The sequence below is a fragment of the Cavia porcellus genome, unplaced genomic scaffold, assembly GCF_034190915.1.
Source record: "Cavia porcellus strain 051 isolate PalLab524CR breed Dunkin Hartley unplaced genomic scaffold, mCavPor4.1 scaffold_21, whole genome shotgun sequence".
Classification (NCBI taxonomy): domain Eukaryota; kingdom Metazoa; phylum Chordata; class Mammalia; order Rodentia; family Caviidae; genus Cavia; species Cavia porcellus.
In genome coordinates, this window is record NW_026947504.1 from 22164639 (window position 1) to 22189938 (window position 25300).

Genomic DNA, 25300 nt, shown 5'->3' on the forward strand with positions numbered 1-25300 from the left:
TCTGTGCATGTGGGTTTTTATACATATCCTCATCTTTCTCTTACTCATTAGAGGAAAACGCACTTGACAGAATCAAATGAATCAGAAGGCCATGGTTCAAAGCCTGGCTCTGCTATTGCTTTCCCAGAGCTCATTCTGTTTAATGAAGCAAATGACTTAAATCAGGAAAACACACAAATGGAAACTTCAATCCAACAACACTGGCTCTTACTGTCACAGCGCACCCTTTCCTACCTCCTTACTCTTCATTCATTCTTAACTGCTCACAATAAGGAACTGTTCACAATAGACAGGTTCACTGAACAGCGTCCTCGTTCAGGGAAAAAATAATTACAAAGAGCATTTTAAAATCATTCTCAAAAAGGCAAGAAGGTCAGAAATGCTATCTACTCTAAAAATACTACCTTCCAAGGCCGGGGATTTAGCTCAGTGGTGTAAGTGCCTGCCTGGCAAGAGTAAGGCCCGCCCCCCCCAATACTTTCCACTGATATTTTTAAAATTATTTTATATAGAAACAATGACTTTACAAAAAAAATACTCCTGGTTGTCTACACACACATTAATAATAACAGACTAAAGACAAACCAAAACAAAAATGTAAATCAACTACATGTAAAATGGATATTTTGCCACTGTAGTGGCTCATCCGTTTAATCCCAGCACTGAAAAAGCTGAGCTAAAATGATTGAGAATTCAACACCTACCTGAGCTACAAAAGATGTTTAAGGCCTGGAGTACATAGCAACCTTTTCTCAAAATAAGCTGGGTATGGTGGTGCGCATCTGTAATCCCAGCAGCGGGAAGACTGAGGTGCAAGGATTGCTGGGAGTTTAAGGCCAGCCAGGGCTACAATGTGATGTTAGGCCAGCCTAGAATATGCATAGCAAGACTCTTGTCTCCAAAAACACAAAGTAAGTCTACTTTCATAAAGTTCGTTAACTATTACGTAACATTGTTCGCTGTGGGTTATCAAACACAGCCTTTACTTTCCTTGGAAGAAAAATAGCTGTAACAGTATTTTGTTTTAAATAAGAAATTTTGAGCAGCTCTCAGCTTCCTGGCCTTCAGAAATAAAATGCTGAGCTGAATGAGCATACATCTGGAATCCCAGCATTCTAAGAGGCTGAGGCAAATCCAAGTCCATCCTGTGCAACTTAGTGACTTAGCAAGACTGTTTTAATAAAAATTTTAAAAAGGCCAAGGGATACAGCTCAATGCAAAGGCCCAGAAAAATCAATCAATCAATCAACCAGGTCTGTGGCTCTAGGTTGGTGACAGTGAATCTATGCTACAGGTGTTTACTTTTCTTTCTTTAAGACAAAAAGATGTTAAAGCATGAACTGTTTTAAAACAAAACCTCAGTATTCAGGTTTAACAGTAGTGTTTGCACTTTGTGATAAATTAAGTAGATTTTGGCGTGCAGTTTGGATACAAAAAAGGTTTGCCACTACAGCTCTAGGTTAACTCATTAGGCAGCAATAGGTAACTAACACAAACTTCCATTTTGCTATATTAGATTTACAGATGTGCCTTGTACAGATGACTTGCAAACACTCTCCTAATCTCAAATCTTACCATCTTTATCTGATACACTAAAGGGAATCATAAATAAAATATATTTGTTGTTTATACTTCTATGTATATCTTTTCCTTTTAAAAGTAAAATTATATATAATTACCTCTTCGTACATGCTTTTACGAAACTCCAAGTCCTCAGTAAGGCTTTGACAACGATTCTCCAGATCTACTTTAAGCAAAGTTTCATCTGCTAACTGTTTTTTGGCAGCAGCTAAGGAGGCTTCCAACTATTAGAAGGAAAAAGAATTGTGATAAAATTTATACAGAATTCATGTGGCAATCAGGCATGTGGCATAGTTCCTATGTATTTATCAATGTATGACTCCTCATGTGAACCTTTATCACTGAACTGCATTCATTTATTGGTCTCATGCACAGGATAGCATTAACAGATCACCTATCAAGTTGATAACTGCCAATGGGGGAAATCGAAGAGACTGATGTTTTGCAAATCAATGGTTTTTAGCTGACCACTTTCATTTCTTCTGTGTTCACTGGAACAGCATTATGAAATCTCTTTTTCCACCTCATGTTTTGGTATGGTAACAAACTAAGACTTTGAGAGTAAGAGACAGAGTAACAGAGTAAGTACTTGCACAAGAGAGAAAGAGAACATAATCTAAATAGCATGACTGAGAAGGTGATCATACTTTGGATGGTAAGATACCTCAAGACTTCTTCAGGCAAGCAAAAACAGGCTTAAGTAAGAATCCCCCTCCTCCCTTCAAAAAATTTAATCAAGTGAACCAAAGCTTAAGACAGATGGCAATTAACCTGTTCAATATAGCAAAGTAGCAGCAGCGCCTTACCTGGGCAATCTGACCCTTCAAATCCTCCAGATCTCCTTCTAAACTTTTCTTGTCACCAAGTGCAGTAGCCAGAGCTGCATCTTTAGAGTTCAGTGCTGCTTCATATTCTCGAAGTTTGATCTGGGCTCCATTAAGATCAGATTCTTTCTTAGCATAACTGTAATACAATTGAAAAAGGGCACAGACATCTAATTATACCTCTGACTTCAGGCCTTCTCCTTCCCTATCCAAGAGAGAAAAGCAGCAGCTTAAATAAAGGTTGTCCAAACCTACTAAAAACACAGCCACAATTTGGAAGCATTAGACCTCGAGTTTTTGGTCAACAACAATATTCTCTTTCACTGTCACATGATTACTAACAATTTGGGAACAAAGAAGTCCAGTATAAGTTATTTCTGCAAAAGAATATTTTGAGTACTGGCATTTGAGGATGGACTAAAAGGAATCTTTAACAGCAACTTTAAAGTAATTCTGTAATATTAAAACACATTGGAGAAATTAATCAAATGTTAAGAAAATATAGTTTAAAAATTTGTTACCATTCATTTTGGCATCATAACAACTATAAATACAGTATCTTAGCAAACATTTCCCCCTAAAGCCTGTCTTTTTAAGGACCACAACATGGCAGGCTTTAACAGAAAACGTGTGTATGTGTGTGTGTGTGTGTGTGTGTGTGTGTGTGTGAAAGAGAGAGAGAGAAAGAGAGAGAGAGAGGAGGGAAACTGTACACACATACAAAAAAGGAATCCCATACAGTCACAATTTACAGCTAAAATGGCTTATTCAAGTGTTCAGTCTCTTCAAAATGAAATCAAGCGTTCTGAGGAACCACTATTTCAACCCACAAGTTAATGGGACATGCCATAACATACAATTTAACATAAAATTACTATTAGGTAGACCATTACACAATACTCACAAAAGCTACTGACCCAAAATTAATTATCTGGGTAGAGGACACAGTTCAGTGATAGAGCACTTGTCTACCTTCAAAGGCCTGGGTGTGATCCCAGCATCAACAAAACAAGCTCTACTGAGCCATGTAGTGTTTAAATCTCAGATCATAATGTGGTGCCACTCAAAGTGGTACTGTGTGGCTATTTGTGGATTTACTTAACTAAATCAAGAAACAAAAAAAGAACAAGTCAGTGTTTCTCAACAATCAGCCATGCTGGAACTTGGGGGACCGACCGAGAAAGCAAGGAGCCTTCCTTCGTGGTAAGCAGCCGCACAAGTGAGAAAATAGCGATCAGAAAATGTACCCAGTTTCAAAAAGCTACAAACACTCAATGGAGCTCTTATGGAAGTACAGTAGAAATGCAGAAAATCATTCAAGACCAATTAAGTATAGATAATAGCTACTTAAAAATTAATCGGTAAGCATATCATAATCATGAGCTCAAAAAAAGACAGGAAGCTAAGAATTGGTACAAAATAAATTGATAGCTGAATTTATAGGGACTAATACATTAAAAGCTGATTATAAAATTATTTCAATTAGTTAGATGTTGGCAAGCTACTACCTTTCCATTAACATTTCCTTAGTTTGTATCACACCTAACATAAATGTTCAGCTAAATGAAATTTCTAGTTTGTTCAGTAGCACAAACCTAAAAAAAAAACACTCTAAACACTCTCTAAAATACTCATTAAAAGTAGCTAGGGCCACTCTTAGCACAGGACCTATATAAACCAATTGGTTTTCTTCTTTTTCAGTTCTGTAGTATTTCTTCAAGTACTTTTGTCTTTATTCTTTGATTTTTCATATACCAAAATTCATGTGCAAACAGTTAAATTAAGTAAAGATCTAAATTATAGAAGGTTTCATAATCGGTAGAATACTTAGAAAAAGTATAATTTCTAGATATTAACTATAAAGTTTGACAAAGATTTTTATTATACTACATACGCACCAGTGTGAACAAGGTCAAGAGTCTGCACTTATTAAGTGCTTAATAAATAAATAAAAAGCTGTCAGAGATGTGTTCTTACAGAAAAATTCATTCAAGATATAATGCTGATAGAGCTAAAATACAGATTTTTAAAAACTATACAGTTAAAAACTAAATAAATAAACTGGTCAAGAAGTATTCACTTTTCTAAAAATAAAAACCAGAACTAGAATCACCTGGGTTTTTTTAATGATTACCTTAGTATGTGAAAGACTTTTAAAACAGCATAAATAAAAAGAAAACAGACCATTCTCAAATCACTCAGTTTCAAATCCATTCATAATATTCTATAACAAAATCTGCTTGGTCTGCTTAACGCCAGTTGTTAGTATTTCTGAGAAGCTATTATAAATCTTCATGAAAAGTAGACATTAGACAATTGGAAAAGAATCTTCAATCTGTATAATTATTGAGGGTCTACTTTTCATACAATTGAGGATTTTTTACTAATACATACATTGTAATTCTTTAGATGGAAATGATTCTACAGAGGCAGATGAAGGAAAAAGAATGCTCATAAAGCATTGCCCTTGCCTGTGCAGGCTTCGTTTTAACTTAGCACCTACTACTAACTTCACTTCAGGGCCATTCCTACTTAGGAAATTTTCAAGGCATGGAAGGGAACCACTACGAAATGTTTCATATGCAGAGAGAACACAACAGAAATCATTCTATACAAAACTGTTATTTCACTCCCTCAAAATGGACTCACTACACAGCCAGGCCAACAGGCCCAGCTGTCTGAGCCCTCTGTTCACATTTTAATATACTACAAGGCTCTTCTAAACAGCTGTCTGGTGGCAGCTGAACACTGTTCAACACTAGTGCTTTTATTCAGTAACTATCGAATAAATCAGTTTCTGGGATACTCCACACTGAACTCACAAACTACATGGCCTTTATTATCTAGCCACAGTCCTGGCTTTTAGAGGGAAAATAATTTGAGTTTAAAGTAAACATTATAAATATGCATACATAAAGACCTTGTTTCAAAACTAAATAATCTTACTGTATAATAAATAGAATTGAGTAGTATATTCAATGTGCATTTGCTCCAACACTCATGGATCATTTTCATTTCCATCCAAAATAGCATCCTACTTCAAAGAGACAACGGATGTGATCTAAAATATTCCACAGGAAAATTAATGAACTCCTGAGCAATTACAATAAATGTAACTCACAAAGACTCCTGAAGGAGCCCAGCTAGATGATGAAAATCTATAACCCCAGCACTTGCAAAGTGAGGCCGGAGGATCACAAGTCAAAGGACAGCCCGGGCTACAGAACAAATGCAAATCCAGCCTAGACTACACAGTAAGACTACCTCAGGGTAGGTTCCCTTCCCTTCAGGGTGACATTCCTGACCAAATGGTCTAAATTCATGATCTCTTTCCACTCATTTCTCCTCAGCTGTGGCCAGTGCTTAGCTCCACTGCCTGCCAAGGCTCTCCACAGGCAACAGTCATCTCCCAGGCACACAGACAATAAATTCTTTTTATACCTTTCAACCATCTCTCACCCCTGAAACATCTCCATGTTCCAGGACAATACTCCTTTCCTATTTCTCTATGGGTTTTGAGATGGGTTTGCCTTCTTCTACTTAGTCTGGTAGTATGCAGATGCTTTCCACGCCTTTTGAGTACTCCAATTTGCCAGATGACATCTCCACTTCAAAGCCCGGGACCCACCACAAACCTCCCCACTAACCTTGAGCAGAGCCCTCCAAAACTGCTTCCCCATCAGTCTGTTAACAGCAACACTGTCCCCGGCAGGGTGCTCAGGCATGGACAGCCAACCTGGACTTCCCACGCTCATGATCTCAAAAAGCCACTCTCTCCTTTCCCACCGCCTAGCTATCTCATTACTCCCCCAAAATGTCCTTATTAATGTTTACCTATACCCTCCCCACCCCATAGTCATACTGATCGTGTGTCATTCTTCAGCCTGAAAGTCCAGGTTTCTCATTACCTAAAACGCAATTCTATCCAATCTAGCACATATATGGCTCTAATTCTATGAATTACTTGACATTCACAATTCCCTGTCCTTGTACCTTCTCTAAGAGGCAAACTCTTACTTACTTCTAATACCTAGCTCAGACTCACTATCTCTTCCCAAGAGCAGCCTCAGAATTCCACAAGGCTCCCAGTCTGCCTGAGAAAGCAGGGCTGGTTCTGCACAGCACCACATGCTACTGCTATCACAGCACTTACCAGGGGACTGAGTGTCCCATCTTTATTGCCAGCATCTGGTTCAAGGTCTGTCATGTAATACCTGTTCTACAAATAGGTGCCAAATAAAGAATGAAAGAACACTTCTGTCATGAGTATTATAGATTTTATACAGAAGCTTTCATTTCTTTTAAATTATTAAGGCATACTTTTTAAGAAAAGGTAAGTCTTTCAGTGGCTCATCTTTACCTGTTCCTCATTAGCAAACTTCAAACACCATTTCAATTATTGTGTCTCCTGACAAAACCCAAATTATCTCCCTAGAGACTATGAATGAACAATGTGAACACATATCTAGCGCCATTTGCAATAGGGACCTGAAAAACAACTGTCTTACTTAGGTAAGACTTCATGTCTCCACAGCTAATAGTGCTCTTTCCTGTCAATAAGTAAGAATGCCTGCTGAACCACACATTGCTATCTATAAGGATTAAATGAATTGATATATATAAAAACCCTATCACAATGTTAGAAGGCAGAGCTAAAATCCATTTTAGTTCCACCATTCATTTCTCTAAATAAACCCAAACAAAACAACCTCTGAGCCTCAGGATTAAAAGGCTTAAAAGACATTATCTGCCAACCCTAAACAGTGGTGTCTGGCACAAAATCAATGACAGCAGTTGAGGGGGAGGAAGGATGCTAAGGACTGGAACCAAAGCTTCACATCTGAGCATTCTATCAGTGAGCAACCTCTCACCCCTTGACATCATCTTGCACAACTTTGTAATCTGTCTAGGTCAGTCTATATTCATGAAATCAAGTAATTGAGGAACCCCGCCGCAATAAAAGTACTGATATTCTACCTTGACCAACAAATCCAAATGAAAGCAAAAAATATAAGATCATCTAAGCAGATTAGCTAAAGAAGGCCTCACTCAGCATCTAGGCCCCAACCAAAGTATTAGCAGAAACTTAAGATTATGATCCAAGTATAGAATCTTTTTACTTTCATGTTAGTAACATGAATATAACAATAAACGTGATCAATCAAAAATTAAAAGTCATGACACATGCCTGTAATCTCAGCTACTCAGCAGGCTGAGACAAAAATCAAGGCCAGCCTGGGCAATTTTGCAAGACCCTGTCTCAAAATAAAATATAAAGAAAAAAGGGCCTAATGTGGTGATGGATGCCTATAATTCTAGTACTCTGGCAGGCTGAGCAGGAGAATTTCATGTTCAAATCCAAACTAGGTAATTTAGCAATTTAGGAAAAACCTGTCTCAAAAATTTTTTAAAAAGGGAGGAGGGGCAAGCAATCTGGGGAAGTAGGTCAATGACAGAGCACCCATGGGTTCAACCCTCAATACTGCAAAAATAATAATAAAGATTATAACAAACCTACAAAATCAGATATTTGGGCCAAGGATATGGCTTAGCAGCACAGCATCTGTCTGTCTGGCAAGCATGAGGTTGAGTTCAATTCCTGGTACCCAGAAAAAAAAAATTCAGATATTAAACTTTTCCAAATAGGAAAAGGGTATTATAGCACTACTGGTGGTATCACAATTGATAAAACTGCATGTCATTATCCAGTGGTTAACAGTGGACCAGCAAAGTAGGTAGCACTTATCCTGTAGTTTAACCAGGGGGAAGAAATTGATATCGATAGCAAAAAGATTCCCAGGTAATCACAGCCCTCACTGGCCTCTGAGAAATTGGTTAGAATCAGTCACTGCAAAGCTTATTTCTTTGGTCATAACAAGCTAAAAGATCAAATAAACTATCTTGTCAAATCTTTAAAATGATGGCAATGTACACTTACCAACATGTAAAAATGTCACAAATTAGTGTTGCATGAACAAAGTTTATCTATCAATATTGTGAATCTGTGTTTTGATAACAGGATATGAATCTTCAGAATCCTCATTTCTGGGAGATATAACCAAAGGTAATTTTTATTTTCTCCTTAATATTCATCTGTGTTGCCTCATTTTCTATTTTGGTGTAATGGAAGTTACCAAAAATTTCTCAAGTATGACAGCCAAAGTACAATCTCCTTAATCACAAAACAATACTGAAGAAAGGAGTCACATTTTTAATTAGCAAACTTCTGTGAGTCCTAAAATAACTGGCATTTTCAGTTAGATAGAGACTTATCGCACAGTTGACACATGGGGATCATTTTACCATGTGTGCCCAACACAGACTTCCACAATTAGGACATAAAGGAGGTAACATCATATGGACAAATGAAAGAAACAATAATAGTTACTGTGCAAAGGAAAGAAAGACATGGCAGTGTCTTTTTATAATGCTTTATCTTTCATTCTTCATTTCCTTGAATCTGAGTATGCCAATAGATTACCTAGTCTTAGCCCCTAAGTTAAATAAACAGTTCCATATACTATCTTGCTCTACCAAACATCCTTTTCAGTATGGGAAGGATATGTTGTGACAGTCTAATTTCTTAGGACCTGTTTCCTACACTTTAATATCACTTCTCAGGGTTTGGTCCTGCCCTGCGGATTGGGTCTTAAGTACCCCAAAGGCCCATGTGTTAAAGGTGTGGTTGTAAAGTGCTGCTACTGAGAGATGGCAAAACCTTTACAAAGGGACACACTGCAGGTGTGTCCTCAAAGGGAGCTGGGGGACCCTGGTCTCTTCCTCTTCCTTGTTTTGTGGATATAAGGTGAGCAGACATTGCTGTCACATACTCCCACCATGACTCACAGGCTCACAACAGGTCCAAAACAATGGGGTCAGCAGATCATGGACTGAAACCTCCAAAACTGTAAACCAAAATATAACCTTTCCCTTTATTAATCATCTCAAGTATTTCCATATAATAACATGACGCGGACAAGCCCTTACAATTCTTTTCTTAAAAATTCACATTATAAAGTTTTACAGTTCTTTTAATTGAGGCTAGAGTATAAATGATCAATTTGCTTCAGCCAAAATCAGTATACTAAAAAATAAAAGAAAAAAAACAGGCTGGGGCAGAACGGTCCCGAGTCCAAGGCTAGCCTAAACTGCACAGTAAGACCCTGTCTCAAAAAACCAAAAAACAAAAACAGGAACAAGTAACACATGGAATGAAGATCCTAAGTAGAAGAAAACATTTACAAGGAGACCAGCAATTTATTACTTTAAGTTCAAAAGCCAAAGGATATGAATGTCAAGACAATACAACAGATACAGTTTAAAGAGTGAGCATTTCCTAAATTTCTTTCTACTCATAATGTTTTTTGTAAAAAAAGTAAAATGCCAATGGGGGAAATATATGGCAAGGCGAAATAAAGAATAAACCTCAACTTTCTTTCTCAAATTAAAGAAAGTTTTAGCATTGTGCATACTACAAAATTTCTTCAAATTGCTAATCTGGGTAAAAATTCCTTTATTATTATGAGACAAATAAATTACAGGCTAGAAAAAAAGTATAAGTTTCTTAATTTTTCCTAAGGTTCTGAAAACTCATTAGTCCTCATTCCAATTACAAAGATGAGAAAATAAAGGCTCAAGTAACTGCTTTAAGTCACAAACATAAAAGTAACACCTTCTCATGACTAACACATCATTCCATCTCATGTTACTACTCTCTACAGTGCTCCAGTCATTTATACTTATTAGTTGTACACTGGCATCTATGTATGCATTTTTAATGAAAAAACAAATCCAAATTCCTCATTTTAAGTTTCCATACTAATATACTAAACAAAACAATCTCCACAAAATAAAGAATGTTATTTTCCCCCAATTACAGATAGGGCTAATCCCGTAATGTAAATACTCCATCAAAGCAGCCCTACTCAGGAACACAGACAGAAAGTCTGCAAATCTTCATTTCCAAAGAAGCCAATTTGCCCTTCCTGTGAATTGGTGGAAGCCATGCAGGATCTGGGAGGAGAAACAAGCCAATTCGTCCTTCTTGTGAGTCAGCAGAAGCCATGCTGAGCTTAGGAGTAACAAGAAGTCAACTCGCCTTTCCAGTGAGCGGCCACAGGCAACCGGGCACAAGCGACGTGGGGCCCAGGAAGAGAAACAAGCCAATTCGCCCTTCCCATGAGTCAGCCAGCACACAAGCTGGGAGACAAGAATAGCCCTCCTTCAAAAAGCAAGCAACTGGCTGATTTGGAGGAACACAGAGATACAAAAACAACTTAATGCTTGTATTGTTCGGTAGTCTGAGCATCTATTAAGAGGATAATATGCAATATGGCAAATATAGGGGATTTCCTTCTTTCTTGTTTTTGAAATCCAATATTGTCCTCACTGTTTTGTTCCATTTTATTGTTTTATTCAATGTTTTCTTTTGATTGGTTTTATTCTGTTCTGTTTTGTTTGATTTTATTGTCTGCTAGAATGGATAACAATTTTGAAGATAAGAGGCATTATGTTAGCCACTGTTGATTTCCTATTATTGTCCTATTTTGAGATCCTGTATCACTTTCACTGTCTTGTTTTGATTAGCTTTATTGTTTTGTTTGGTTTTATGCTCTTTATGCTTTCATTCTTTTGTTTCTATGGTAGCCACTGTCGATTTCCTATTATCTTGTCTTGAAATCTTGTATTGCTCTCATTGTTCTGTTCTGATTAGCTTTATTCTGTTTTGTTTTGATTTTATTACATCTGATGGTATGGACACCTATTTTGAAATAAACAAGACATTCTAATAGTCATTGTTGATTCCCTATTATATTTTGAAGTACTCTATTGTTTTTATTGTTTTGTTCTGATTAGCTTTATTCTGTTTTGTTTGGCTTTCTCTTTAAAAAAAATAAAAAATCTTTAGGTTCATATGTACAATAGTGGCGATGACAAAACATGCTTTAAAATTTTATGCAAACTTACATTTTCCTAATTTAAAAGAATCACAATTTGTTTTTAAAGAAGGAAACAAAATTTGCTAAATAAGATTTATACACAATACCTCAAAGAATTTAAAAACAGCAGTTTTAAGACCTAACATCTAATAGGCATTAATCTGTTGTTTCCTGTAACATCTTTCTTCTTTTTTTTAGTCAGATTTTATGAGGCAGAATTAAAGTTCACACTCAAAGCAATGTGACCCCTCAGAAGAGACACCTTCATTTTTCTTTAAATGGAGACTGTGAATTTGCTTGCTCAGCACTTCAAAAAAAATCCTTTGCATTAATTATACTAGTTGTATTCTAGTGAACCTCTATTTTATTTTCCTAATTAATTCATAATCCTCAAAGACAAACCTGAGAGTTAGTTTGGCAGCTTTTCAAGTTTTTTTTTTTTCTTTTCTTTTTTGTCTTTTTCCTTTTTATTGGTACCAGGGATCGAACTCACGACTGCCTGCTTGCAAGGCAGGTGCTTATGCAGCTGAGCTAAATCCCCAGCCCCTCCACTGTTAATTTCAGGGGATGCAAACTTGGCACCTCTGACATCTAGCAGGTTGGGAGTTGCATTTCTCCTGTATCATTTCAAAGGTCTCACCAAGGTAAATGGAAGGAGGTGAAAGCTGGCTTTTATTTCATGGCACCCCTAACTATTTGGACTGGACTCCGGACTACTTCGAGTGTTGTCATCCATTCTTTGCTGGTTACTTATGCCTTTTGTTGGCTGCTTGAGTCATACTAAAAGTTGAGGGCAGAGAAGAGGATGTCTTGCTACTTAAATTTCTTTTGATGGAACTTTTTTTTTCAGGTAGGGTCTTGTATTCCTATGTCGCATTTAGACTTCTACACTAGTTGCTGAGTATTTGTATTCTTTTCTTGACTTGTTTGGCAGTTACAAGATGGTTTGTTATAGATAGCTGTTTGGAAGGGCTTTTGAATTTCTAAGTGCTTTGCAGGTCACACTCTTGGGTATGTCTGAGGCTAGGGGACAAGTTTTGCCAGTTTACCTCTGTTATGGATGGTTATTATCACTGCCATAAATGGTAACATGCTTCTCTTTACGATCCTGAAAATCTTTTTCCTTTTCAACTGGATACTCCTAAATGCCTACAAAATAAGTGCTTATCCACAGGCATTCCTTTATAGATCATACAATCCCCATCCCTGAATTAGAAGGGAAATGGAATTCATGCTCATCCAGAAAGACACATATGAGGGTTTGGCCAGCACCTGGGATCAGCAAGACTGACAGAAAATACGTACTTGTGCAGGTCTCTTGACCATTGGGCTTTTGGGGGGGGGGGCAATTCTTTCTTTCAGGGGCTGGGGATTTAGCTCAGTGGCATAAGCACCTGCTTTGCAAGCGCACAGTTGTGAGTTCAATCCCTGGTACTGACAAAAAAAAAATTCTTTCTTTCTTAAACATGGCTGTTACAGTGGGAATCAACTGTAGCTTATGCTTCTGAAAAAACTATGGAATTGAAATGAGCTTTCAGAGTAATGAGGTATGTGCCTCAGTAAGAATGGCTAGTCTGGCCAATTTACCTTCTGGTCACTCTCTAGATGGCAGCCATCTGCTCCAGTGCAAGGAAAGCTCAGAGGCAGACACTTTCAAGACATACAAAAACCGTGAAAGATTACAAAAGGATGCCTTCCTTCCCCCTTGTCGTCTTGCAGATGGGAAACTCAATGTCAAATTCTCTCATTCCTTTGGAGTGTAGTCCCTTAAACTCTGGAAATTATTTGACCTTGATACTCTAAAAAGAACTGTTTAATATTTTCTGTACCCACCAAGGGCTAACCTAACCCCTGGAGGCAAAATAGAGTGCGCAGGGAAGTGTTGATAGTGGCACTGATTCATAGCTGGAATTGTACTGTATATACGTAACAGAGAAGGACGCCTTCCCTTCAGACTTCCTTGGCGTTGAGCAACATTCCTGACTTGTCTGAGACGTAGATGGAGCCACCGGAAGGCTAGATGCCTCTGGTCCTTGGTCACACAGTCTGATCCATCTACTATTACTGAGCCCGAGGCTCCCTTCCCTTGTCCTCCATACCTGAAGGAAAAGACTAAGGGTCTACGGCCTAAGCGCTTCAGTTACTCTAACTTGTCAACTATTGATCAGAAATAAAACAAGTATCCCTTGGAAATAAAAATAAAGTTACCTTTAATAGTCTGTCCCTTTAGAGAGAACAACTACATGTGACCATCAAAACAGCTGTTTTGGCTATCAGCTGAGGCTATGGAACCATCTTAACGACAAAAGCAACACTGATAAGACTGACTGTACAGCTAGCTACTCCAATAACATAAACTGTTAGCCTAGGCCCCATCTTAAAAACAGGCTTTTACAAAAACAGATGAAACAGACACCCAGCTTTTTGCTTCCACAGATATAAAAGGGTTTTGTTCCCTTTTAATTCTTATTATACAGAAGTTTACCATTAATTGATGACATACAAGAAAATTCTAACTAGTCTATTTATAGTTATAAACCTGAAACTTATGAAACAGTTATTGTAATTCAACATGGGCAAATATATCTGACAGTGCACTCTGATTTAAATGCAATCACCTTGTGTATCTTTGTCCATCTGTCTAATGGGTGTTAATAACTGGGTAAAGCACCTGCAGCTGCTGTGTGTATGAAAAATGTATTTTTAAGCTCAACAATTTCTTTGTAGTTTTATTTTTTTTAGTTCTTTTTGAGATTTCCATAGAAAACAATTTGTAGAGGCTTTCACGGCAGTCAAACTGGCTTTAAATATTACCAGCCAGAAAGTTGACAGCCTCAAAGCTTACACATAATTTAGGTTAACATGTATATATTTCTGTCTCTTAACTTTCAGGTTCATATTTTACTCTAAAACTTCTATTTCAATAAGTTATACACTCAAGACATTATTTCAAATGCCTTTGTTCATATAGCTTAACAGAAGGTGAATTTAAACCAAGAGTAAAAATTAAGATGTCTTCAAAGTTAATAACATTTTCATCCAAGATGTTAGGTAACCAAAATAATAAAAGATTGGTTTTATAAATGTTGTGTCTACTGTAGGTTGTCCACAATAACTTAAGAGTTTTTCTTTGGTTAAAGGTATTATGTTTATGATTTGGTTCTCAAGAGTCATTTAAAGCAACTGTTAAAATACATTTATGTTAGCTATAACTAAAAGGCTAAGCTTTCTATGTTTAAAGCAATAAGCTTTCATTAACATATTCAATGCTCTAGACTTAAAAGCAAAAGGTTCTATATTTTACTAAAATAAGTTTCCCGGCCAGGGATTTAGCTCAGCAGTGTAAGCAGCTGCCTAGCAAGCACGAAGTCATGAGTTCGATCCCCGGTACCAAAAAATAAGAAATATGTTTCCTGTGTTCATCATTAGGCTTTTGCTTACTTAAAAAATAGTTTTAAAGTTAAAGATTGTCACAGTGTGTGGCTGAATGTTCCCCCAAAGCCTCATGTAGGCACACGTGGGGCTTTTCAGAGGAGGCTGGATCTGGATCTGGGATCAAGGGTGTGTAGTTACTAAATTAATCATCGGATTAGTTTGGCACAGTTCTGGGTAGGATTGAGGGTCCCCCACCCTGGTTGTGAGTGCTGCTGGCCCAGCGGCAGAATCGCTGGGCTAAAACACAAGGGACAGAAAAGGCTGCTCTTGCCACTTGCTGCTGGTTGCTTGCTCGGCGCTTGCTGCTTCCCTGGCTCTGCCACACACTGATTCTCCTCTGTGATGCCCCACTACCATGCCTCTCTGCCTTGAAACCAGGGGATTATGACCTGACACCTGTACAAACTGTCAGCCAAATAAAGGAGATGTTTCTCCTTTGTTCTGTGTTTGGGGGAGTACCAGGAATTGAATTCAGGGCCTCATGTTGGCCAGCAGGCACTGTGCCACTCACTGAGTTACATCCTCGGCCCTTCCTCTTTCTACTTTGGGCATCGGGTATTTTGTCTCAGCAATGAGAAAAGTAACCAAGACAAAGATTATTTAAATGCTTGCCTGTAGAATATTTTCAGTAACAGTTCTTGACCGATTAAATAAATCTTAGTTTATGACATAACATATTTGGACATACATGCATGCACATATCTAAAAGGAAGCTATGCTACATAAGTCTAATATTTAAAGTTTACAGAGTTTAGACTACTTAAGTTTAATACATACAGAGTAACCAATAGGTGCTCTCTACTATCCAGTATGTCTAGACCTTAAATAAATAAATTGACTGAAATTTGCTATCTCTTTAAATTTGGTCCTGATATTTAAATTCGATCTACATCTACTGGCTTTGATTAAATATGCATTTTGTTATTGTATAAATGAGATAGTTGTATGTTAGATAAGTCTACTTGAGTCATTAACACTGTTTCCTAAAATTAGTAGAGCTGTAAAGATGTATTTAATTCTTGTCCATACAGGTAGCTATACCTTAGAAAACCTGCTAAAGGAGTCTAAACTTGTCATAAGAGTAAAAACTAAAGATTTCTATATGGCTATGATACCAATTATTGTTAACCTCATGGACAAATGCACCATAGCATACTAAATGGCACATGTTTCCCAAGTGTACGAGCCTTCAAAGATATGAAGCTGGAAAAGACTTTACCATAATGGAACTTTCAGATAATGTTGTTTATGTTCAAACTTTTTTAGGCTCAAGCATCTGGCTCTCCCTTACTTGTGTTCTTGCCTATTTGTGATGAAATGTGCATGCCAGTCCAGTGTTGGACAGCCAGCCAAATGATGTGGCTACTTTTTCAAGACTTATGCTTAAGTGACTATTAGTTAAACATTGTAAACACTTATAAGATGTCAAATATGCACTTCAGGCAATGTCATTCTAAAGATTAAAGGTTAGACACTAATAACCTGTAAAGTACACCTATAAACAAATACATTCTACTTAAATGTCACTCTGATAACAGGATAATTAAAGATAACAAATCTAGTAAGTTTATGCCATTTAGTATTTTGCAACTACATAAAGGTAGCTGACTAAAAACTTTCTCCATACTTAAATGGAGATTTAAATATGTTTCAGAGATAATTCTGTTACCAAGATTGTTATGCAAAAATGTTATGTTGCCCTTGATTTTGTTTTCTCTGTAAAACTTCATAATCATTATCTGCTAACATTCTGCAGGCATTCAAATTCTAAGTCACCCATGATGAGTAAAGAACTAACAGATCATTGGATATACTATAGAAGTGAAGATACTTGACATCTAGAAAAGATCCTAAAATTAAATCTACTGCTCTCCCTATAATACTGACATTCTCAGTCTTCTCTTTTGGGTGTTCAATGACTGAGGTTTAGAGACCAGTACTACAAAGATAACTGGCTAAAAGGACAGCCAGTATTTTGGCTCTGGCATTGCAAGGTCAACATGGACCCAGAACACGAGGCGATCTTTCCACAAAATCCTATAACTCTGGTGAGTTACCCAATCCACCAAGCAAGATTGCTGTACCCCAGAAAACAGAAGTCAGCTAATGCACAGTATGCCAAAAAGGATCATCGGAGAGAAAAAAGTGCCTCATGTTTTCACAGACAACTACATGGTCAAGCAAGATCGGGACCTATGCTAGGAGCTGACACTGACAGAGGAGCTGAGACACTGTACATGGTACCAAAAGGAAGGCCTACAGAGCCTTACCCATCTTGACAGCAACAGGTTAATTCTGATTAACACTGGTCTCACTTTAACTTGGTCATAAATACCTAGCAAGTAGTATAACCGAAAGATGTATAAGAATAATACCATAATAATAAAGGGTAGACATAGAAAGGGGCTCCTCCAATCACTGAACCCTGCTGAGTTTCCACGTATACCTACAGTGGACCACTATCATGGTTCAATGAAGCTGGAAAACTACAGTGGAAGCTGTGAATACTCAGCAAGGAATTTTAAATTCCTTCGGTAAAACTGTCCTTTAAAATCACCAACCTTTCCATCTTACTACATATATAAGATTGGAAAAACTTGGGCACTAAGGCTGGGGGTTTAGCTCAGCGGCATAAGCACCTGCCTGGTAAGCAGGCAGTCATGAGTTCGATCCCTGGTACCGATAAAAAGGAAAAAGACAAAAAAAACCTTGGGCACTAATAAATAAAATTTGTTATGTTTAGATAAACAGTTCAGTCCTGGTGAAGAAAAAAAATCTTAAAACATCAGACTTATAGAAAACCTCCATGCACAGAGCAGTTTAGTGAACCAACTCATTATAATCATTATTCTAGCATCTTAGGAGCAGTGTTTAGACATGGCTTTCTTCCCCAGGTTGTCTTTTCATTCTAGTGCTTGTGTTGAATCTTTTGGAAAACTTATTTTTTTCTCTCCGAGGGGCTGCCAAACTCCAAATATCATGCAGATGGAACCAACAAAACATGTGCCAGAATCCTTTGACTGGGACCCAGTAGATCAGACTTACAAGGAGAGTTGATAACTGTTAAATCCCAAAATGACTTCTATCTAAGGCTCCTTGGAAAAGGACCCAACTTCAGTCTCCTCTACATCAACCTTTCTCAGCTCGATGCAGCTAGACTGAAATTTCACCCATTGTCCCCTAGTCACAGTTAGGGATACCACTTCAGAAGGGGATATTACGGACCGTTAAATTCGATAGTAACTAACATCTAGCCAGAGAGGGACTGGACTCTAGGAAGTGAGTGAAAAATACAGAATTGTGGCTGGAGGCACACCAGAAGAAGGCAAGGCCTCGGGATTACAGTCATAATGGCCAGACTTGCAAACTTCCCTAAGGAATGAATGGAAATTTAAGATTATAGTGTAACTAGTACCATTCACTCCCTTAAGTCCAGATTTGCATCAGACACCTGGAATCCTTTCCCCAAAATGTGCCTGTTGTGGAAATCATATATAAACCAAGGTTAACGATGTCAGCCCTTGTTAAGAACCCTGATTCTCTACTGGACCAATATTAGCTAAGCAGCTACACTTGCAATGTGACTTGGTTGACTGTAGTTCGATCCACTTTGTAACTACCTTGTAATTGTGTACACACCTCTGATTTTGCTCTATATGCTATTCTTGGAGAAAAGACATCAGTGGCAATGTGCAAAGGGACCCCTTTTCTCACAGGAACTATTCCCCAATAAAACTTTCCTACTCTTAAAAAAAAAAAAAAAGATTTCTGCCTTTCAAATCTAACTATCGAGCTGAGGAGTTATTTCCCTGCATGAATCAGGCATAGTGGCACATGCTGGAATCCCAGCACATGCTAGAAGGCAAACAAGAGGGGTCACAAGATCAAGCCCATTCTTGGCAACTCAGTAACTTAAGATATGTCCCAAAATAAAAAGTAAAATAAAAACAGGCATATGAATTCAGTGTGAAGAGTCTCACTAGATTTAATTCAGTAGATTTAATCCCCAGTACAAATGAAAATAGAGCACAGAAAAGGTATGGAATAAAATAAGCCCCCAAGAGCTAAATTAGAAAAAAAAGTCTTCAAATTGAAGAAACTCATTTTTCACATACATAATAAATAACAAGGTGTTGACACCAAGACCTGTAAGCATGACATTTTGGAAAGCTGGGTAAAAAAATTCCCAAAGGCTTTTTCTGGGGGGAAGTAGTTGACATACCTACTAACAGAAAACAACAAATTAACATTAAACTTATCAGTTTAACACTGAGAAACACTGGAACAAAACTGGCATTTTCCAAGTAGTAACACAAAATGTTAAATACTATTCTATATACAGCACAACTATCAATCAAGTATGAGACAAAATAATTATTTTTAGAAACACAGGATCAGAAAATTTATTTCCTGTCATTTTTTTCTGAATCTCCTCCTCCTTTTTATTGAGAGGGTCTCAGTATGTGATCCGGAGTGGCCTTGAATTCCATGTTCCTCTTTCCTCAGCATCCTGAGAGCTGGAATTATAGTCACACACCACCATGCCAGGCTCTGAGTAACTCAAGAATATTCCTCAACAACCTGGAGTAGTGGTGCATCCCTGTAATCTAAGCCCTCAGGAGGGTCAGGCAGAAGAATCCAAGGTAGGCTGGGCTACATAATGAAGTCAAGACCAGTCTAAACTACCAAGTAAGACTGTCTCAAAAAAGGAAAAAAAAAAAAAAAAAATGCTCATAAAAAAAAAGGAAAAAAAAATATGCTCATAAAAAAAAAATGAAAAAAAAAAAAAAACTAAAGAAAGGCAACATGTAAAACATATTTTAAAAGCAAAGAGCTCAAAGAAAGTAAGTAGATTCCTATTGATACTATAATTTCATACTTTCAAAAACTTTACAAATATCTTGAAGGATAATTTTAATCAACGAAGAAAATGCAAAGTTCTTTGGGAACAAAATTGTACAAAAAAACGTATTAGTCTAAATAAAGTGTGACTTGCTGAATGAGGTGGCACCCACCTATAATCCCAGCACTCTGGAGGATGAGACAGGAGGTCTGCCTTGCCTTTGAAGCCAGTGGAGGCAACAAAGTGAGTTCAAGGCCAGCCTGAAATGTATAGGGAAACTGTCTCAAAAAGACAATAAAAAAAGTGTGGCCTGTTTTGAGCAATTGATGCTATGTTAAAAAGAGAATAAATCTGACCCTTACACTAGGCATACACAGATATTAAGAGATCTAAGAAAAATATAATCCTAAAACAACTTGCTATTTTAGAGAACATTATTTTCAATTGTCAACCCTTTAGACAAGCTTTCCTTGACTAAATATTCTTTAATTCTGCTCTATTTTGATTCCCACAACATCACATATTACATTCTTGATTCTAACATCTGTATTCTCACTTTTTAATCATGCTGAAACCAACATGTATGGTATCTTACAACCTAAAACATTTACAACTACTGTCAGCCAGGTGGCAGCAGTGTTGTGTAGAAAAACCTTCAGTGAAAACAAAAACAAAAAAACCTTCAGTGGATAGCTTATAGCACCAATATCAAAATGCCTCAGGTCAGACAAGACAACTTTTATTTGCTTTCTAGATATCTCTCCCACAGAACCCAACAAAGTTGGACATTAATTCTTTTAATATTTGTATCTTCACACATTTAACACTGTGTACCTATCATACATTTAATTTGTATGACTATTTGACATCTCTAAAGTTGCATAGGCTACGCAGAATGGATTGTACATAACTACCCCCAATTTTTGTCTTAGTGGTATTAACATCAAGTCTAGAAGCAATGACATTAAGATTTGAAGAAAATCAACAACAATTTGGAGAGCCAGGTATGATGGCACCCACCTGTATAATCCTAGCACTTAGAAGGCTGAGGTAGGAGGATTATGAGTTGCTGGCCACCCTTAACTATATAGATGCTGTCTCAAAAAACAAAACAAAACAAAACAAAATAATGGCTGCAAGATGGAGACAACAACAAAAAAGGATGGAGACCACAGTGACTGAATTAGCCTTTCATTTCAATATGATGCTAAGTGATGACAGGTTCAAGAAACATAAAGAAAGCGCCAGCACTGAGGCTGAGGCAGCTTGCGTAACACAGGAAGACATTGTTTCAACAAAAACAAACCCCACATGTACGTGCTTTGAGATATGAAACTACCTGAGAACAAAAAGACAAATGTGATCACCTCCTCAAAATGTGCAGTGACACACTTCAGTTTCTAACTATTGTGCAGGCTAAGGGGCACTGTTTGAGCCCAGGAATTCAACACAAGCCCAAGAAAAAGGAGGGCACATTAAATTCCACTTACACTGTTTTTCTGGAGACAGAGTCTTGTTAAGCAGTTTAAGCTGGCCTTGAACTCACCATATTATAGCCTAACTCTCTAGGATGCTCTGGCTTCACCCTCCCCAGCGCTGGGATGCCAGGTGTGTGTCACCACGCCCAGCACTCAACGCATTTTATTAACCACTTAAACATCTGAGGAAAGGAAGTAAAAACACAAATAGTTACACAGAGACAAAGACAGGAAAATTCATATGAATACACACAGAAAGACATCTAAGAGTAAAGTCAGAATCCAGCACCTCCAGAAATTCTAACGGCGGCAAGGGAGAGCATGAATTGTGGACTCAAATATTTACAACTTTACCGTGTGTCATCAGCACTTCTTTGCCAACTGCTAATTTCGCCATTTTGATCATTAGAAAATCAAGGAAAAGTCAAAAAGGTCTGCAGATTGACCCTTCTGCAACGTACTGAGAACTTGGCCCCCTTAAGGTGGAGTAACAAACCCTCCCTCGCTGAGGCTCCATAATCCCTGGGCTCTCCCCTCCCCAGCTTGGGCCTCCATATATATATCGATGACACCTCGGCGGCGGGGTGGGGGCGCTAGTGGCCTCTCGAGGACCCACCGACTGCACTATCTCGAGCAAAAGCGAGTGGGGTAAGCCAAGAGGCCAAGGCCGAGGGTAGGCAACTCCAGCTCGGGGAACAGCAGCTTTTACAGACACGAACCATCTTTGGGAACCCGGTGGGCAAAAGCGCTCCTGGACACGTCCCCTGAGGACAGCTACCAACCCAGGGAAACCCCGCCCAGCACAGCCGCCGGGCGGCTCAGGCCCCGCCCTTCTTGGTGGATCCAGAGTAGGCGCCAGCGATCGCAGCAAGTCACAGGGCCGGGGCGAGCGCGCCAAACCAGGGCCCACCCCCGGGAGACGCGGGCGCGCGGGCTGGTCCCTCCCCTTCCTCCGAACGCGGCTCATTCATTCTCCAAGGCGGGCAGCGCGTCCTACTCCGCCGCCGCCACCGCTCCCTAAGCCCCCCAGATGCTTTGTCTGCGGCGCCGGAAACGGGGGCGCGCGCCCGTGCACGCGCGAGCGCGGCCCCACGTACCTGGGCCTTCAAGGCGCCGGGGCCGAGGGGCCGCCTGGATTCTGGTGTCCGGAGTCCCCACCTGCGCTCCTCGGTTGCTGCCCAGGCGCGCACTCCGCGCAGCCCTCTCGGGCCAGGAGATATGTGCGGTGACCTCGCCAAACGTACACCGTGCGCCAGCAGGAAACGCGATCCCGCCCTCCCAGAGCCCGACCCGACCCCGCTCCTGGCCCGCAGGCTCCGGGCGCCCCGCTCCCCGCCCGCACTCACTTGAGCAGCAGCTGGTCGTGCTCGGCCTTGCACTTGCCCAGCTCGATCTGCAGCTTGGCACGCTCGCGAGCCGTGTCGTCGAGCGCGCGGCGCGCGTCGGCCAGCTCTGTCTCGTACAACGCCTTGAGCCCCGTGAGCTCGCGGCCGCGCACCTCCTCACGCTCCGTCACCTGCAGCTGCAGCGCGCTGTTCTCCGTCTCCAGGCTGCGCACCTTGTCGATGTACACGGCCAGCCGGTCGTTGAGCTCGCGCAGCTCCTCCTTCTCCTGAAGCCGCGTCAGCCGCGTGGGGCTCAGCGGCGTGGTGGGGCCCGCGCGGCCGCCAGACCGCGGCGGCACGGGGGTCGCGGTCGCCATGGCGGCGGCGAAAGAAACACCTGGCGGGCGGACACCGGGGGAGGACTGCGGGCCGTGCGATCGGCCCTACGGTGCCCGCCGGGAAGAAGCACGCGCACTCACCGACACGCGAGCGCGCGGGAAAGACGAAGCGAGGGTGGCGGGAAAGCGAATAGATCCGCGCAGCCGCTGCCGACTCCCGCCCGCAGCACTTTGTTTCCTCTTAGGCTGAACCGAGCGGAACTGAGCGGTGCAGCGGGCGGGGACCCGGAGGGGCTGGAGGCCAGCCGCGAGGAGGAGGGGGGCGCGGGCCGGGCGCCGAGCTCGCCAACATGGCGGCACCACGTGACTACATCTGACCAATGAGGTGCGGGCAGCGCTCTCCGGCGACTCGGGGGCCGGGCCAGTAAATTCAAACTCAGGCCATCAGGCAACCGTCGGCCCGCGCGCTGGACGGGGCGGGGCCCGACCGGACGAGGCGGGGTTGAGGCGGGGCCCGCTAGTCCCGAGTCCAGGGAGCCGCGCCCGCCGAGTCTCCAGCACCCCAGGGGCTCTGGGGGCGGGGCCCGCTAGTGGCGGGAAACGCGCGAGGCTTCCGGGCCGGGTCCGCGCCGCCCTTCTGGCTCGCGGCTGGAAGAATTCAAATGTAAACGTCCGGAACTGCGCGCAGTGGAGGTGCGGGCGGCCGGGCTGTCCCGGGGCTCGCCCGTGTAGAGGTCGCCAGGCCTCCGCGCCCCGGCTCAGCGCCCACCTGGGTTTCCGTCGGGCCCGAAGCCGCGCGTCCAGACAGGTCCCGGGAGACGGCTGCGGCGCCGGAACCGGCGGGTCCATCACCACGGAAAAGCCCGGAGCCCGCGTTTACGTCGCTTCCCGCCGGGCGTTTGTTTCTTAACGGTGTAAGGTTTTGCGAAATCAGAAACGGCTCGCGAGCGATCTGATTACCGTGACGTGTAGCGCAAGCTGTTGACATGATCCGTTAAAATCAGATTCAGAACATTGAGCTTACTTAAATAACGCTTTACCTTGAAGGATTTAGTAGAAAATTTACTAATCTCTGTGAAAAAAGTTTTACTTGTAGGTTAAAGGTTATTGGGATTACGCAGCCTGTAACTTGGCTTGTCGTCGCAACCGTTCAGAGGTGTGGGAACTGGATTATTTCTATTTCAAAATTCATCCCATTTGGCCTAGTGTGATGGCGCACGCCTGTAGTCCCAACAATCGGGAGGCTGAGGCAAGAGACTGGCCATGAGTTTGAGGCCAGCCTGCATGGAGAGATCCTATCGGAAAAGAATAGCCCATTTATAGATGAATTTTCATTAAAGCTGCCCAGGTACAGGACTTCATTTGAATTCAGAGATTTTTAACTCCAGAATCCAGTTATAACTTTAGACCACATTATAAACTGCTAGGAACGCATCTGTGAAGTAAGTGCAGGTTAGTTATTTTAACGGCAAGAATGGAGATCAGAATATTTTTAAAACGTTTATCAAGTCATGTACATGGAATTAGTGAAAGGTACTAGGCTGCATATTCACCCTCAGTGCTGCATTTTTCTCTTTATTGGTCCTAAAAATGCATTTCTTTATGTCCTGGAAAATTACACAAATTGAAAAGCTTCGATTTTAACATTGGTATTTGGCATTTATGAGCATTTAAATAATTTTTAACATAATTTTAACAAAGAGATCTTTAAAATCTCTAACACTTTTGCAGAAATAAAAGGCAAGTGCTAGATCCAGTGCTGAAATTCCACTCCGAAGGTGTTGGTAACCTTTTGGTCAAGTCATTCCTTACTCCTCTTTACTTAACACTTTAAAATATATTTGGAAAATTTCTTGTAACATTTTTCTGTTCCCTTTTGAAATTTTAAGACTGTGTGCTTGGGTCATGACCTGTACTGCTCTCAAAGTAACATAGTTTTCTTTAGATAGAGTCCCTCAATCAGATTCTTGTAGGAGATACATTGTATCCGGTTATCCTGTTACTGGGAAACCACACACTACAGTCCAGTGGTGGAGGATTTGCTATTGATTGGTAAATAGTATCTCTTCAATATATGTATTGATGAATGAAGAAATAATTGAATCCATAGCCTTTTTACTAAGTCAGATTTTATATCTTTTCAGTTATAAAAGCATAAGAATAAATCATGTTTCATTAGGTTATCTGGAATCTCTTATAATTCTCATTTTGATTTTTTTTAAAAGCTTACACGTTTTAAAATATAGTATACCTATTACCTTTAATAGGATAACAACTGCAAGCTTATATACTGCTCAGAATTATTTTACAAATCTGCTTAAGATCTAGACCTTTGGCCATAGTAGGGTTGGTGGAGCTATTTCCCTGTGATTCAGTAGTTTCATCTTACGGATAACACATAGCTTAATCAAAAAAAAGAAAAACAAAAATATATTTAGTCTTGCATTTTAGCCTTTGTCTTATTTTATGCCAGAAATATAGCAGTAACACATTCCTTTAAATTATTTTAAAAAGTATTGAAAGCATTTCTAAAACTA

At 40.1% G+C, this 25300-nt stretch overlaps 1 protein-coding gene across 1 annotated transcript in view; it reads right to left on the reverse strand.

Annotated features, from left to right (window-relative positions):
- The window catches only part of Lmnb1 (lamin B1), a 54218-nt gene extending 31114 nt beyond the window's left edge, over positions 1-23104 (reverse strand). The window contains exons 1-3 of the mRNA XM_063232427.1: positions 22447-23104; positions 2388-2544; positions 1680-1805 (exon numbers count right to left, since the gene is read on the reverse strand). Of these exons, the coding sequence (XP_063088497.1) occupies positions 1680-1805; positions 2388-2544; positions 22447-22802 (639 nt within the window). The 5' untranslated portion in view covers positions 22803-23104. The remainder of the gene's footprint in view (positions 1-1679; positions 1806-2387; positions 2545-22446) is intronic.
- Between the last annotated feature and the right edge of the window lie 2196 nt (positions 23105-25300).